General features: G+C 41.0%; 1 protein-coding gene across 1 annotated transcript in view; it reads left to right on the top strand.

Moving 5' to 3' along the window:
* LOC101964417 (cadherin-related family member 3) overlaps positions 1-17,027 on the top strand; it is a 59,860-nt gene that overhangs the window by 30,240 nt on the left and 12,593 nt on the right. Inside the window, exons 7-11 of the mRNA XM_078038592.1 lie at positions 1,624-1,801; positions 3,427-3,589; positions 5,891-5,993; positions 10,220-10,318; positions 13,593-13,825. Coding sequence (XP_077894718.1) covers positions 1,624-1,801; positions 3,427-3,589; positions 5,891-5,993; positions 10,220-10,318; positions 13,593-13,825 — 776 coding nt within the window. The remainder of the gene's footprint in view (positions 1-1,623; positions 1,802-3,426; positions 3,590-5,890; positions 5,994-10,219; positions 10,319-13,592; positions 13,826-17,027) is intronic.

Below are 17,027 nucleotides of genomic sequence, written 5' to 3'. Positions count from 1 at the left end.
ACACGTCTGTTGAATAATTCTCTGCAAGACGTATTTCTTGGTTCGCTTATGAGATAACACGTGGCTCTTCATTGCTGCCACAAAAGGGCAGCCTTTGACCTTCACTTGACTTATTCTTCTAGCTTCCAGCTCATCTTCTGAGATTTAATTAAATTTTCCGGGCTTCCAGGTCAATTTTTTTTTTTTTTTTAGGAAGACTCTGATTGGACTTCCTACACCTGGTCATTCACGCGTCATCCAATCAGTTCTCTCTGCTCCAAGGTCAATTTGTGTATGTGTGTGAGGGAGAATCTGATTGGACTTCCTAGAGTAGCGTCACTTGCGTCTCATCCAATCAGCAGTGGATGAGCCCAGGGGGGCGGGTCAGATTGCAAGGTATCTCTGGCTGCTTCTAGGGCTGAGAAGAAAGGTGGTCATCATTAGCTTGGAGGCTGGCTTTGCCACTGTGGCAGGTGACATCATCGTCCCATTCATATCTCCTTAGGTTGTAACATTTTAGTACACCAAGCCTGGCTTCCAATTGCCGATATCTAGATTTCTTTGCCTGAGGGATTATTTGGGTTCTGACAGCTGCTCCCCCAAGTCCCTCCCACAGTAGGTTGAAAGTAATGGAGAAATTCTACCCCTTGGGAGCTCCCAGCCAACGAATGGGAAGGGCGTACAAACATTCCAGCTCTTTGCCTTGGCATGGTCCAATTTCGACTGTGTGTTCTGCACTGGCTCCCAGAGGTCCCCAGTGATATTAAGCTCTATTTGCTTACAGTGGTAATTTGCTTAATAATGCACATTTTAGTGGGAGTTTGTCTTCCCTGTGTCACTTCCCCCATGCCGCGTTGCCCTGGGTCACCTCCCAAATGAAGGACCTGCCCTCCAATCCTCATCTCAGATTCTGCTTTTGGTAGAGCCCCAACCGAGAGCCACCATCCCCTCTCACCAGCATTTCTGTGCGGATCTCTTAACTGGGTTTCTGTTCTCACTTTGAATGCCTGCAGGAATCTCCCTAGAAGAGCTAGAATGATTTTTTTCCTAGAAGTCAAATTGAGTTATTTTCCTTCCCTGTAGATGTTACCTTTGCCCTTGGGTGGCAATTGGGACATCCTATGTCACCATGGAGGTCCTACTTCCTCTGGTCCTTGTCTATTTCTCCATCCTCATCCTGATCCTTGCGACTGAGTGATCTAGTACTCTACAAGCTAACAACTAGACTGCTGCCTTGTCCCTAGTGTTTTTCAAGACCTGTCCATAGGAGTTTAAGGAGTCCTAATCCAGTACTTTTATCCATTTACGATATTCTCTCCTCCAGCAATAATCTCCTCCTATTTGCTACCATTTCTTGATCCTACACATGCTTCACATCCTAAAACAAGGGGCTTTTCTTCCAGGGACTCTTCTCTGTTCCCTGAAGCCAAAACCAGTTTTGTTTTTGCTACAAGTGAACTAATACGAACTGCACATTTTGGCATCAATAATTAAACACTGTGCCTGCGCTTCGAATCAGCTTCTTAGTTCTAACGAATGGGGCAGAATCCGCACTTTATCTTCTCCGTAGCTACATATGTAATAAAGTAATTTTGAAAATGACATCCTGGGCCAGTTGGAGCAAGATGTGCTGTGTCGTTGCAGAGCGCGGGACTGTGGTTACTGCCACCCGTCTGGATGTGGAGAGAGCTGGGTTTGCAAGAGTTCAGTCCTTCTCCATTAAGGCTTGTGATGGTGACCAGAGATGTGCAGCAATTCCAGTGACGACCTATGTTCGTGGCATTAATGACAACGCACCTTTCTGTGATCGATATCTGATTAGGTGGGCTAAGATGGGGTTGCGGGGTGGACAGGGGCAAGAATTCAGAGTGGTTTAAGGCAGTGCCGTGTTTATTGGCCTACCTAGATGCGGTTTTTCATGAAGTTGACTCTTATCCAGCATTATGTCATGGTCCTCAAAAAATGACCTGTTGGTCTGTTCATGACTGAAAGCTGGGTTTCCAAAATCTGACAGTTAGCAAATGATACAGGCTAGAGATTTAGAGTCATAGCCCTGAGCTTGGAATTCTGGTACTATGGCTATTAACTGTGTGATCTTGGTAATTTACCTAAGTCCTTAATCTCCAGTTTTTTTTTTTAAACTGGTAATTAAACTCAAGGTATTCAGCCACTGAGCCACATTCCAAGCCTTTTTTGAATATATACATTATTTTTTTTAGAGAGAGACAAGGAAGGTCTCACTGAGTTGTTTACTGCCTCACTGTTGCTGAGGCTGGCTTTGAACTTGTGATCTTCCCGCCTCAGCCTCCTGAACCACTGAGACAGTTTTTCTTTTTAAAATGACATTACTTACTCTATCAGGGGCATACCTGTAATCCCAGCAACTTGGGAGGCTGAGGCAGGAGGATCACAACTTTGAGGCCAGCCTCAGCAAGTTAGTGAGATCCTATCTCAAAATAAAAAAATAAAAAGGGCTGGGGGACATAGTACAGTGAGTGGTAGGGCACCACTGGGTTCAATACCTAGTATTTCTTTTCTTTTTTTGGAGAGAGAATTTTTAAATATTTATTTTTTAGTTTTTGGTGGACACAGCATCTTTATTTGTATGTGGTACTGAGGATCGAACCCAGTGCCACTCGCATGCCAGGCGAGAGCATTACCACTTGAGCCACATCCCCAGCCCAATCCCCAGTATTTCTGAAAAAAAAATTAAAAAAATTTAGCCTACCTTATGGGGTTCAATGGGGGCCCCAAGTATTCTAACTTGTCAATAGGGATGATCACACCTACTTCATGGCATAGTTATAAGGATCAAATTTGATCTGTGCTTGGAATTTGTTTAGTACAAGACTAGGCACACTCAAAAATGAAATCTTTTCTTTCTTCTCTTCATCTCCTTCTCCTTCCTCCAGGAGGATCATAGTTGACTAACTAAACACCTACCCAGAGTCCTGGAGGTGACAGGATGAGTATTTGTCACGTTCATTTGCTATAAGGATGTTCTACCTAGTCGGGTAGAACGTAATCATACATAAGAAAACAACAGTCACACACACACACACACACACACACACACAGAACAAGACAACTGAGTCCTGGGTGCTGTGTTTTAGTTGTCAAGAGGAAAGACTTGTGGGTAATCAGGGAACAGGGAAGATTGTCAAAGGATGACTAGAATTTAGGGAGAGGAAGCTTTTGGGGAAGCGAGATCCCCGTGCAAGCCTCGATGAACTGCCCATCCCAAGCAAGGGCCCACTGGGGTGAAGAAAGGAACAGTCCCCCCAAAGCAGGAAGTCTCACCAAAGTCACTGCTCTGTCTGCTCCAGGATAAAGGGGAACATCTGCACCAAGGCATCCCCCTCCCACACTAGCAGATATGGGAAAGCATTACCTTTCTGAAGAATGTCCATCTAAAATGATTTTTTTTCTTCCTAAACAATAAAACAGGTACACAGGCCATGAGGTGATTGCGAAAGACACCGTGGTTGCAAAACTCTCGTGTCATGACCTCGATGAGCCTCCTAATGCAATCCATTACGCTCCAAGTGCAGGCCCAGTCGGTTCTGGACAACTCTTTGAGCAAGTGCCAAAGGCTGAACATTCCATCCGGGTAAGTCCCAGCTACTGTGGCTCCAGGGAGCTTTCCCCAGGAGGTGAGAGGCCTGTGTGGTCACAGTTGGAAAGGAGTGGGAAGAGGAGCAGAGGGGAATTCTCAGCTCCTCTGCTGTCTTGCTGGAAGGCATTTGGATGAATCCTTCGTTATCTTGCTGCTTGTCTGCCCTCATTTTCTCTTTGTTTATAATGAGCACAAAATAATTTACTTCCTATTTAGCTGGGGAAATCAGAAGCTGAAAAGACACCCTGATTTCCTTGGAGAGAATTCTGAGTGACTCCATGCGTGGTGAAGGCTTATTCTGCTGGCTTTGGGAGTGGTTGATGGGTCCCGCCTCTATCTACCCTCTGGAGATGCTAAACTTTCCATTGCCAGAGTATGAACATGTGGTTTTTTTTTTTTTAAATTTCTCAGCATGTCATTCTGCCTTAGAAGATTAGAAGAAATCCCTAGAAGAAATCCCTTAGCTAACTTCAAAATTCCAGAGGTCTTTATTTCAAAGTGCCAATTTGGTTCCTTATCCCAAATATCACCAACCTCCTTTCCTGCCCTTAGCCAGAAAATATAGCTGAGAAAGTCATTGATGACTTTTTTCTTTCTTTGGCTCTTATCCCACATTTCCTTGATGAAGTCCACAAGGTACAAGCTGAGTGTTTCCATATATTATGTATTTTGGAAGTTTAGGCCGGAACCAAGAGGATTCTTGAGTTCTTTATTTTTTAAAAATAATTAACTTTGAATGAAGATGGAAGTTTTGTAAATATGATTTTTTTGGGGGGTGGTGGTACCAGGGATTGAACTCAGGGGCACTTGACCACTGAGCCACATCCCCAGCCTTATTTTGTATTTTATTTAGAGACAGGGTCTCACTGAGTTGCTTAGCACCTCACTTTTGCTGAGGCTGGCTTTGAACTGGGATGACAGGCAAGATTTGGGCCTTTGCATACATTTCCTTTTTATCTGAATAACTACCTCCATTCATCACTTATCTCTAATTAAACTCTATGTTTGAATAATTATCTTTAGGTATTAAATGTCACTTATTCCTAAGAGCTTTCGTTTACCACCTTAACTGGCTTAGTTCTCTCTGCTAAAGATTCACATGATAGGTTGTACATCTCTTAATAGACTTTGTTGTAACTGTCTGTTTGGTTGTTGCTCTTATTAGAGGGCAGGATATGTACATTTATAAGGGGTTCATATTTATTTACTTGTTTTAAATTTTTTATTTGTTTGTTTTTTTTTTTTTTTTAGTTATATGTGGCAGTAGAGTGCATTTTGACATATCATACATACATGGAGTCTAACTTCCCACTCTTGTGGTTGGACATGATGTGGAGTTTCCCTGTGTTCATATATGAGCCTAGGAAAGTTCTGTCCCATTCACTCCACTGTCTCTTCTATTCCCATCCCCCTCCCTTCCTTTCATTTCCCTTTGTCTAATCCAGTGACCTTCCATTCTCCATCCCTCCCCCGACATTGTGGGTTAGCATCTGCATGCTAGAGAACATTTGGCCTTTAGATTTTTGGGACTGGTTTATTTCACTTAGAATTATAGTTCCAGCTCCATTCTTTTACAGGCAAATGACATAATTTCATTATTCTTTATGGCTGAGTATATTAACTTCTTTTTTTTTCTTTTTTGATACTGGGGATTGAACTCAGGGGCACAGAGCACTGAGCCACATCCCCAGCCCTGTTCTGTATTTTATTTAGAGACAGGGTCTCACTGAGTTGTTTTGTGCCTTGTTTTTGCTGAGTCTGGCTTTGAACTCAAAATCCTCTTGACTCAGCCTCCCAAGCTACTGGGATTATAAATGTGTGCTACCATGCCGGCTCATCTTATTTACTTCTATATCCCTAGTACCTCTGATTGTAATTGGCATCTAATTACTACCCAATAAATATCTTTTGAAATACAATGCAATTTACCATTAATAGAAATAAATTATGTTTTTATAATATTTTATTACTTCCAAAGCCTGTTCAAAATATTTTTTCTTCTTAAACATTTTTTCCTAAGGTAAAATGAAGACCGGATATGATCCTGATTTTTGTTTTGTTTTGTTTTGTTTTACTCTGCCAGAATGTTTTCTCAAAAGTCAGCTTCTCTGGATGAAAATCCAAGATGTCCCTTTGTTCCACCAAAACCTTGATTTTTCTGTGTCGGCCTCGGCCAGTCTTGGGTGTCATCCCTAGGAAATGAAAATAACCATACACTTGTCTTTTTTTCTATTACTTAGAACATGTGCATTAAAAAAATTGGTCCTTTTAGCTGGAATAATGTTGTTCTCTAAGGTTGCCCAAGATTTGGATTATGAGAACCCAGAGGTGGTTGCCGCAGGACATATCTATGAGATGATGATTTCAGTATTTGATGACCTGCGTCCGTCCCACACAGGTAATCTTGATAAACTTTTCAAGGAGCAATAAGTTCCTATTCTTTAGCCTCTTCACTTTAGATTTTGAAATGTAAAGATTTGTCATATTTGGGATACTTTTGTTAGGCAAAAGAGGAAGGGGAACATTAGACTTCTGTTGGATGTTTGCATTAGATCTGGGAGGTCTTTCTTTACCCTTTAGCAGCACTTAAAGGATGCGCAGTTCTTAAATAAAGCTCTGGCTAGAGACCCTTGAAGCTAGAAGGGGCAGTGGAGGTACAAACCCAACTGATGCTTAATGCTTGAATGACTTCATGTGTATTATTGCCAATCACCTCTTAATTAGAAAGAGTCAGGTATCAGTCAACAAATAGTGGTGCTCACCTGTAATACCAGTGGCTCAGGAGCCTGAGATGGGAGGATCGTGAGTTCAAAGCCAGCCTCAGCAACTTAGTGAGGCACTAAGCAACTCAGTGAGACCCTGTTTCTAAATAAAATATAAAAAAGGGCTGGGGATGTGGCTCAGTGGTCAAGTATCCCTCAGTTCAATCCCCAGTACCAAAAAAAAAAAAATAGCAAAACAAAACAAAACAAACCCAACCATCAAAAAACATAATCAAAATATATAGATGATTAGAATATTTCAAACAATATCTTATTGAAATTATTTTAGATGATCCAGGTAGAGCCATTAGTCATGAGTCACATGCCAAGTCCCACAGCTCATCTCCTACATGAAAGTGCCCTGTGGCTACCTCTCTCTGCCATTTAGTTTTCTTGTGATTACACCACCATTTTGGGCCAGCCTGAGGTGGGATGAATCTTTGGTGTATTGAGACTAAGTTCACCTAGACTCTATGATTATAAAACCCTTGGTTGGCATTTTGGAGGATTTAATAGTCATCATTTATAAATTGCAAACCAGTGTTTAATACATATTTTAATTGCACGCTGTGGAGTACTTAGCGAGTGGAGTACTTAGTACTTAGAGAGGAGTACTTAGCGAGTTGGGGAGGCCAGTCCACTGCCTCTCACCTGCTTCTCTTTGCTTATTGTTGAACTCATGAGCACACACATCAAGTTCCCCTCAAAGGGCCATTTACATGTTCAACCTCATATTACCAGTCTAGGAGTGAATTTATTGGCTACAAAGATATTTATGAAAATAGAGATTCTCGAAATTTTCGGTTATATCTTTCATTAATGTGAAGGATGCCTTGTCCTTGTACCTGGAAAGTGTGGTAGCAAGCAACCCATCAGGTGGTTGGCATTAAGGATGTCCAAGAGGTGGATATTTTGGTGGCAAGCGCAGGTTTAGCAGTAGATTGTCAATGGTTGGTAGGGAGAGTCTAGATTGTGGGGGACATTTACTTGGGTGTCCTGTCTTGTGACAACTTTGAGTCATTGGTGGTGGTTGCCTGGATGGTTGGCTTGAGAAGGAAAGAGTGCTGTGTCTTTTATGGACCTAGAAGTGTGGAATGTATTCCAAGGGCACTTAATGCTGAATGGCCGTGGATACACCTAGGAACCCTTTCAATCCATCTTGACTCACTGGTAGAGTATTTTAGTGGGGTCGAATTTGAAAAGGTGATTTGTAGACCTAAATTACCCAGCTATGGAGAAGTGACGTGCAGCAGTCAGGGACCTAAGCATGACAGCGTGCCCAGAGTTTTTCTCACGTGGACACTCTGATCCCCACAGTAGAGTCTTAGGCCACAGTTTATTACGTAGCCCAATTGCTCTCTCAGGATGGATGCTTTTTCTTGTAGCTACTCATTCTTTTTTTGTTTGTTCTTTTTTTAAAATTTATTCTTAAGTTTTAGGTGGCCCCAATATCCTTATTTTACATTTATATGGTGCTGAGATCAAACCCAGTGCCTCGTGCATGTTAGGCAAGGCTCTACCACTGAGCCACAAACCCAGTCCCTGTTTCTTTGTTCTTTTTAGATATCCATGTCAGTAGAGTACCTTTTCACATATCATACATACCCAGAGGATAACATATTCTGATTAGGATCCCATTCTTGTGATTGTACGTGCTGTGGAGTTTCCCTGTGGTGTGTTCATACATGGACGTAGGAAACTTAACGTTCAGTTCATTCTACTGTCTTTCCGATTCCCACCACTCTTGCCTTCACTCATCTATGTCTAGTCCAGAGTACTTTGCTACTACTCATTCTTATGGTCAAACTAAAAAGAATTTGCCACTCTCACCAGACTTGAGCCTTTTCCCAATCTGGAAAAGGAAAATAAATCTCTCCCAGTAACAAATCCACATCCCCTCTGGTCCTCACACCCCAAAACATTCACAGCAACTGCTCATAAAGAGAGCTTGGAACACCACACACATGCTTCAGTCTGTTTTTATGGGCCATCTAATTAGCACAAATGTTGAGTCTTTATGGTTGCAGGAAAATCATAGGATAGCAGATCTGTAAATGGTACCTGCTCTTGCAACATGGAAATTGGATTTATTGAAGGAAATATAGAGACTTTAACCTAAATCACCTGTAATTATGTTATTTATAGAACAACACTCTGAGCTTTCTTGGGAGTCACGGACATCTTTGAGATTGTGATGAAAGCTGTAGCTTCTATCCCTTGAAAAAAAGCATGTAATAAGATATACCAAAGTATCTGGGATGTACCAAAATTTAATCTAGGATCCATAGAACTTTTGCAACAGGAAACCTGTGGCATTCTTTATTTCCTGATGCAAAAGTTCTATGGGTCCCAGATTATATTTTCTTGTTTGCCACATATGACGTGGACTTTCAGGAGAAGATGTATATCAGCATTTTTCAAAACATAAATACTACAAGATAAACTACTAAGAGAGAAGTCCATGGTCAAAGAGTTTGTGGAGCTATGTGTACCTGGGGATTCAAAATTTATAAGGGTGTATTGGAACTTTGAAAAAGTCTTGCCATAAAGAAATCTTTTTATTCAATTTAAGATTTTGTATTTGAGACATTAACATCTCAGAGAAGATATTTTGGGAGATATTGGCAGACACATCTTGATCTAATAACCACTCATTTGCTTATTAACCACTGGCTACAGACTTAATTTTGTGAATCTGAGTTTCTTACCTGTGATATTAAGACAATAATCCCAATGTCAAGTCAGTGACCTTGCATGGTAAATGTTAATTATTTTCTTACTTTTATTAAAAAGTTTCCCCTAGCTGGGCAGGGTGGTGCATGCCTGTAAAGTCAGCTGCTTGGGAGGCTGAGGCAGAGGATTGCAAGTTCAAAGCCAGCCTTAGCAATTTTGTGAGGTCCAAAGCAACCATCTCAATACAAAAAAATACAGAGCTGGACAATTCACAATAGATAAATTGTGGAACCAACCTAGATGCCTTTCAGTAGATGAATAGATAAAGAAAATGTGGTATATATACACGGTGGAATATTACTCAGCATTAAAAACCACGGCATTTGCCAGTAAATGGATGGAGTTGGAGAATATTATGCTGAGTAAAGTAAGCCAATCACAATAAACCAAGTGCTGAATGTTTTCTCTGGTAAGTGGATGCTGATCCATAATGTGGATGTGGGGCGGGGAACATGGGAGGAATGGAGGAACTTTAGATAGGGCAAAGGGGAGGGAGGGGGAGGGAAGGAGTGGGCGTGGAAAGACGATGGAATGAGATGGACATCATTACCCCAAGTACATATATGTGTACTATGCATTCTGAAATTGAAAAGCATTCTGCTGTCATATATAACAAATTAAAATAAATAAATAAAATTTAAAAAGCACATACTACTCCATTAATATGTAAAATAAGTGTACTTTTATGTATAAGTTAGAAAATAAATAAAAATAAAGAGATGGGGATGTGGCTCTGTAGTAGAGTGCCACTGGGTTCAATCCCTGGTACCCCCCCCAAATTATATACATATATTATATAATATTATATAATTATATTATATACATATTATATAATTATGCACTTGTATATGATATATATGGATACACACACATATCTATTATATAAAATAGAATATGAAATGTAGTGCATTATATGTTTTTGACAAAATTGCTTTGGCTAGCACTAGAATTCTCTAGAGAGCACAGTCTGGGAACAGGGATCATTTGTAAGCAAAGAGACTCTTGTTGTAGTTTCAGAATCCTCTGCTAATCCTGCATCTTGGGGCCCGTTTTTGCTGGTTTGTAGAATAAAACGGTGACGACGTTATCCACAACAAAGCATTTATCCGTTCACTGTTCGATTTCACAGTCACTGTAACAATCATCGTGGAGATCACTCCTGCCAATGACTTCAGCCCCGTGTTTGAAGCTGCACACTATTCATTCTCCGTTCTGGAAACGTCAGGAGGTAAGAGTTCCCTTGCTTCTATCATGTACAAGCATCCATCAGGAAACATCATCAGATCTCAAGGGAATGATTGATAGAATCAGAGCATGGAAATTTCCAGAATGCAAGCAGATGAGAGAGCATCTTCAGAGAGCAAGTGAATTTTCAATGTATCATCCTGATGATTTCCCCAAAGACTCCCATGAGATCAGATCTAGGGATAAACCTACAGTATTAACTTTATTTCACTCCACTTCTCTTTTGCCTCAAAACTAGGACCAGGTCTAAAGAAGTAGGGGCAATGCAGTAATTTCTGATGCAATTTAAAAGTCTTCTGAGAGTTGAGCTCCAAGACTTTAGATCTGGAGTTAAGACCATGGTTAGGGATCTAGCTCAGTTGTAAGTTAGATATGAATGAGGACATATTTGTTAGCCTAGACCAGGGAGCATTAGATTGGGAAAGGGCAGCAGAAGTGACATCGACACTTTCTGACATCTAAGAGAGGAATGTATCCTCAGCACCTCTGGAGGGTGCATCCTCCAGGCTTGATTTCAGTACTTCAAGGATGGAACTAGTTGTGTACTGGAATCAAATCACATGGGAGTCCAATAGGATTGAACTCAAATCTGTATCTGCTACCACTAGTTAAATGACCTTTGACAAGTCACATAATCTCTACATACCTTTGAGAATTCTACGTAAGATGAAGATTACAATAATTATCTCAAGGAGCTGAGGACTAATAATTGTATGTATGCTAACTACAGGAAACATACTAAAATATCCATGTTATCATTGCCAATAACAATAATACCAGTAACATTTACTGAATGGAGTGTCTACGATGTACAATGTGCTAAAATATTTTTCTTGCTTAAAAATAATTTCTTGCCAGGTATGGTGGTGCACACCTGTCATCCCAGCTACTAGGGAGGCTGAGGCAGGAGGATCATGAGTTAAAAGCCAGCCTCAGCAACTTAGTGAGGCCCTAAGCAACTCAGTGAGACCCTGCCTCTAAGTAAAATACAAAATAGGGCTGAGGAGGTGGCTCAGTAGTCAAGTGCCTCTGATTCAATTCCCAGTACCCCTGCACCCCCCCCCACCAAGAAATTCCTTCACCTTTCCCACTAGAGTACCTAAACTGAATGAAATTAGCATCGTGTTGATTTTCCAAGGAGCTATTTATCAGAGGATCATCAGAACTGAGTGGTGATTTGCTCTGAGGAGTAAATTGCAAATTTAAAACCACTTTGAACACAGACTGTACTCAGAATATCAAACATTTAGCCTATAGATCTTGAAGACATTTTAAAAATTCATTAAGGTGGGAGTCTTTTCTCACACTGAATTTATTAGCATTGGGGACCTAGATGTGTCTTGAGATATATATGAAGTTTTTTCCCCTTAATAAAATTACGGGAATCAGCAACATTTAAAGTAAAAAAAAAAAAAAAAAAAAAGAAAAACGTTCTGATGGTATGTGATAAATTGAAAGAAAACTTCTGGAGGGGAGTTGGCATAGGCAAAAATAAATTTTTTTATCAGTAATGATTTAGAAGAAAACACATGAAAATTAAATCACTCCGGGTTGTGAGTCACAAGGGAAAACTTATTTCATTTCCAGCAGTTTTTGATGAGGAAGTTTGGCAGAGTGACAAGGTTTCACAATTACTCTATTTTAAAATTCAGCTAAAGATGCTCAAGATAACTTTCCATTTTTATTGAAAGGTTAATTTTACACCTCCGGAAGAATAAGCTTCTCATTATACTTCACCAGGTATTAATGTGAAAATGGCTCCAACGTTAGCCAGGACTATACAATAGAGATGGCCATTTCACCTGTGCCCTCTTCTGTGTGGTCTTGAGTCAGTGGTGACTCCTTCCTCTTAATGATGGTCATTTCCAACAAGCAACAGGTTGGATTGTTTATACTCTGGAATTGCCATATAAGACATTCTTTTTCATGAATGTGTTTTCTCTGTTCTTGGTGTCTTGCGTGGTCAATTCTTGCTTAAATTATGCACATTGTCAAAGACTCACAAATCTTGGCAAAAGGAGGCCATCAGAGAAAGAAATCCATGAGCTCCAAGATGGTAGAGACAGCTCATGAAATGGTTTCTTCATCACAATTTTTTATTCTTTTTTTTTTTTTTTTTTGGTACTGAGGATTGAACCCAGGGGCACTGAACCACTGAGCCACATCCACAGCCCTTTTTTTTCTATTTTATTTAGAGACAGGGTCTAACGTTCTTTATTCTTGATTATTAGCAGCCCAAATGTCCTACGTTTCTATCCGTGGGCTAGCCAAACACTGTTCAGAGGTATTTCACTAACTGGAGAATGCAAAGTATCTGCTCTGGAGTTTATGATTTAAATGGAAAGTGATTGGAGGTAAACCCTGTCTAACTGTAATCTATTACCACCAGTGTGCTCTACAATAAACTCCACAAAAATGAGAGCAATACAGCAATAAGCCCATGTTCTGGGACTTGCTCAAAATTGTGAGAGTTGGCTTTGTCTGTCCTGGCTTTGTCTGGGAGTGACTGGGATCATGGATTCCTCCCTTGTCTTTCAACCAGCAAGCCTGAGCATGCTCTCAAAGTAAAAGAACAGGTGCAGTCACCACCAGAGTAACTTTCACGTGGACCAAGTTACAGTCCTGAAGGGAGGATTATGTGGCAACCGTAAAATGGAGATAGTAGTAGTATATATATTGTCAAGCTGTTGAGAAGATTCAAGGAGAGAATGTGTATGAATCATTATCTAATTATTTAGTATACTACTGTGTACCAGGCACTACCTTGAGGGTTTTATTTAACTCATTCATTCCTCACGACAAGTCTGTATGAAAGAAACTGTTGTTATTCCTAATTTGAAAATGAAGAATATGAAGTCCAGAGAGGTTATAGAAGTAGCCAATGAATTATACTCCCAAGGGACAGGGCTGAGATTTGGAACCTCTGATTTCTGGTTTAAGAGCCTACTCTGTGAACCAGTATCTGATGCTAATCTTGGCATAATACTAAGATTAACTAAGCTTAGTAGTATTATGCTATTTTTTAAACTCAGATCATTTGACTTATGCCACATGATTTAGAGTGGCCACAGACTCTCTCTAAACGTGCCTCCTATCACGTAGAGGTGGAGTCTTCAAACACATTTCACATCCAATGAAACTATCTCCATGGACAGTTTCACATTGAGAAACTATCCATGGAGATCAATGGCAGGTTCAACTTTTGAGGGTAAGGCCTGTGCCTAAGAAGAATAAACCCTCTGCAACATTCTTGGCAGCCTTCCACAAAGTTGGAAGAGTGACCGCCATTGATGAAGACTACCCACCCAACTGTCTGACCTACAAGATATCCAAGGGAGACATCCAGGTGGTCCAGAGATTTTGGATTCACCCTCTCTCTGGAATGATCGAACTCACCACACAGCCGGACTATGAGTCTGTGAAGCAATATAACCTCACCGTGGAAGCCGTGGACTGCGACACAGCTCATCCTCGCACAGGAGTGACCACAGTAAGTAGAGAGATGATTATGTTCTCATTTGTTCCAGTGGGAATGGTCCAATCAGAATAGCCACCGGGAATGGAGAAGCTTACAAATGTCTCCCACTTCTCGAAGGTTCTAGAACCTTTGCATTTGTCTTATTTATTTATTTATTTATATTTTTAATAGCATTATAATTAAACATGGTTATTTGGGTTCATTTTGACAAAATGACACATGCAAGGAATTTGATTTCAATCCCCCTCCTCCCTGACCTTTCTCTTTCCTCCTCCCCCCTCCTCTTTTCTATTGATCTTCCTTTCACTCCTTTATTTATTTATTTCTGGTTATTATTTCCTGAATATATGAACAGGTGAAATTCTTCTGGTACATTTGTATATGTAGGCGACAAGCGATTGTTCATTTCATTCCGTATTTCTACCCCTTTCCCCTCCTCCCTCCCTCCTCCTTGTTCTCCTCCTCCTCTACCAATCTCTCCTAAATCTTTATGATATCCAAGCTCCTTTCCTGCCACCTTCTTTCCCTCATTTTTCTCTAGCTTCTACATATGAGAGAAATCATTCAGCTCTTGGTTTCTGAGTCTGGCTTATTTCACGTAGTAGCATGATTTTCTCCATTGCCATCCATTTATCAGTAAATGCCCTGATTTCATTCTTCTTTAGATGGCTGAGTCCATCTCCATTGTGCAGATATGCCACAATTTCTTGACCCATTCATTTGTTGATGGGCATCTGGGTTGATTCCACAATTTGACTATTGGGAATCGTGCTGCTATAAACATTGAAATAGGTGTATCACTGTGATAGGCTGAGTTTAGTTAGTTCTTTTGGGTATATACTGAGGAGTGGGATAGCTGGGTTGGATGGTGGTTCCATTCCTAGTGTTTGGAGGAGTCTCCACAGTGCTTTCCAGAATGGTTGTACTAATTTACACTCCCACCAGCAATATATGAATGGACGTTTTCCCCACATCCTCTCTCGCATTTATTATCGTTGGTGTTTTTGATCATTGCCATTCTGATGGGGGCGAGATGAAATCTTAGTGTAGTTTTGATTTGCCTTTCTCTGATTGCTAGAGAGGCTGAACATTTTTTTCATGTATTTGCTGGCCATTTGTATTTCCTCTTTTGAGAAGTTTCTATTTAGTTCTTTGACCCATTTGTTCATTTTTCTTTTCCTAGCACTGAGTTTTTTGAGTTCTTTGTATATTCTGGATATGAATCCCCCTTCAGAAGAATAACTGGAAGGATTTCCCCCCCCTTTCTGTAGGTTCTCTCTTCACTCTCTTGATTCCTTTGATATTGTGCATGTTGTGATTGAAGTCAGAGACTTGGTTGAGAATGAAGGACATACTGACTCCTGTCCTTCTCACTGGATCAGTGAACTGATAATTATAGCAAATATGCCTTGAGCACTTAGCATGGCCAGTTCCTGTTCTAAGAGTAGGTCATCTCCATCTCCATATACAGATCTACTTAATCCTCATCCTGAATGTGTGAGGCAGGCAATATTACGATCATTTCCACCCGACAGACGAGGAAACCAAGGCACAGAGTTCAGGAAACATCCCTGAGGATACTCACAAAGTTTCTAGAACCACACTCAACCCAGGCTGCTTCTTAGTGAGGGTGATGTTGACAATGACAGTGGTTAATCCTGGTGCATTCCCTTGGCCTCGGAGTGAGGGAAGGTGTGGGCCTCTAAATTACTGTAGCAACATTAAAGGACTCTTGGAAGACACCAGGAGTGAGTGCTGCTAAATTTACTGTGTGGTGTGTGTTATTAATCACTACAAGGTTTTGTCACTGGAGAAGAGACAGAGTACGATGAAGGAATTATGAGAGCCTTGTGTGGCCTGGTGAGTCACTGTACCTTTCCACCCCCCACTGTACAGAGGCCTCCGGATTTCTGTTTTTGTGGTTATTGGGTTTATGTGTGTCATGGTGAGGAAAACACCAGATCTATTCACGTCAACAATTAGAGTGACTTTTGCAGGGACTGAGTTACAGTCACGAATCTGGAATTATGTGGCTTAGTCGTGTCGGGATGATACCTAGGAGAGTGAACTGCCTGTGGCAGTTTTTCCAGTAGACATTTATGAACTCCCCAAATAGTATAGAATGACACCACCGGCAATTATCATTCACTTATTACACACGAGCAGAAGGGAAAGCAGATCGAATAAAAAAATTTCAAGTGGCTCTGTTCTGATAAAAAGAATTTATGTTCTGCCTAAATGCAAAGCAGGGACATGTTCATTCCCTCTTCCTTTTAATGAATATTTATTGGGTGTTTACTCTACAAACAATAACTTGGTTTACAAAGAAGCCTCGGGTAACCTGAATGCCTATGGGGAGCTTAAAATTTTAATACGTGAAAAGTTAAAGAGCCCGTAGCAAATGCCAAGCCGATGATACAGAGGAGTTCAGGAAAGGGAGACTGGTCTGTAGTTTCCAAAGTTGGGGGATCTATCCTCACCACCACCACCATTGTCCCATCCACTTTTTATTAAGAGTCTAATAAACACCAAGTATTATGATATGCCCTTGATCATTTCATTTATTCCTCAATCCCATTCCATGAGGGTGATTTCTGATACTCTTTATTCACAGATGGATAAATTTTGTTCCCAAGGTGTGGAAGTTAAGTAATGTATCCAAGGGAACTCGGTTGAAAGAGGTAGGATTAAGTCTGGGCCCTTCATCACTATCAGGTACTCTGAATTCTCCAAGAAAGCCACCAATTCTAACCTCTCCACTTTCAAAATGTCTCGAATCCTCCTACCTCCCACCCCTCTACTGCTAAAATTCTGGTGTGTTAGCAGTAGGTTGCATCACTGTGACCAAAATACCGGACAAGAACAACTCAGAGGAGGAAACGTTTAATTTGGCTCATGGGATCAGAGGTTCTCAGTCCACAGATGGCCAACGCCATGGCTCTGGGCCCAAGCTGAGGCAGAACATCATGGCGGACAGGAAGCAGAGAGAAAGAGAGAGGAGATGGTACCCTGGAGGAGAGATGCTCAGCTCGTGGTGGGGCCCAGAAGCAGAGGGGCGGGGGGAAGGGCCACAGGGAAGATGCACCCTTCCAGGACACATCCCCAGTGAAGACCTACTTCAGTTCCCATCCCATCAGGTCAGTCTCTTCAAGGTAGGAAGAAGGGATTGGGTTATAGCTCTCTCAATCAAATAGTATTATTTGACCTATGATAA

This window comes from Ictidomys tridecemlineatus, chromosome 2 (genome assembly GCF_052094955.1).
Source record: "Ictidomys tridecemlineatus isolate mIctTri1 chromosome 2, mIctTri1.hap1, whole genome shotgun sequence".
In the NCBI taxonomy this organism is placed as follows: Eukaryota; Metazoa; Chordata; class Mammalia; order Rodentia; family Sciuridae; genus Ictidomys; species Ictidomys tridecemlineatus.
This window is presented reverse-complemented; position numbering and strand designations above follow the sequence as displayed.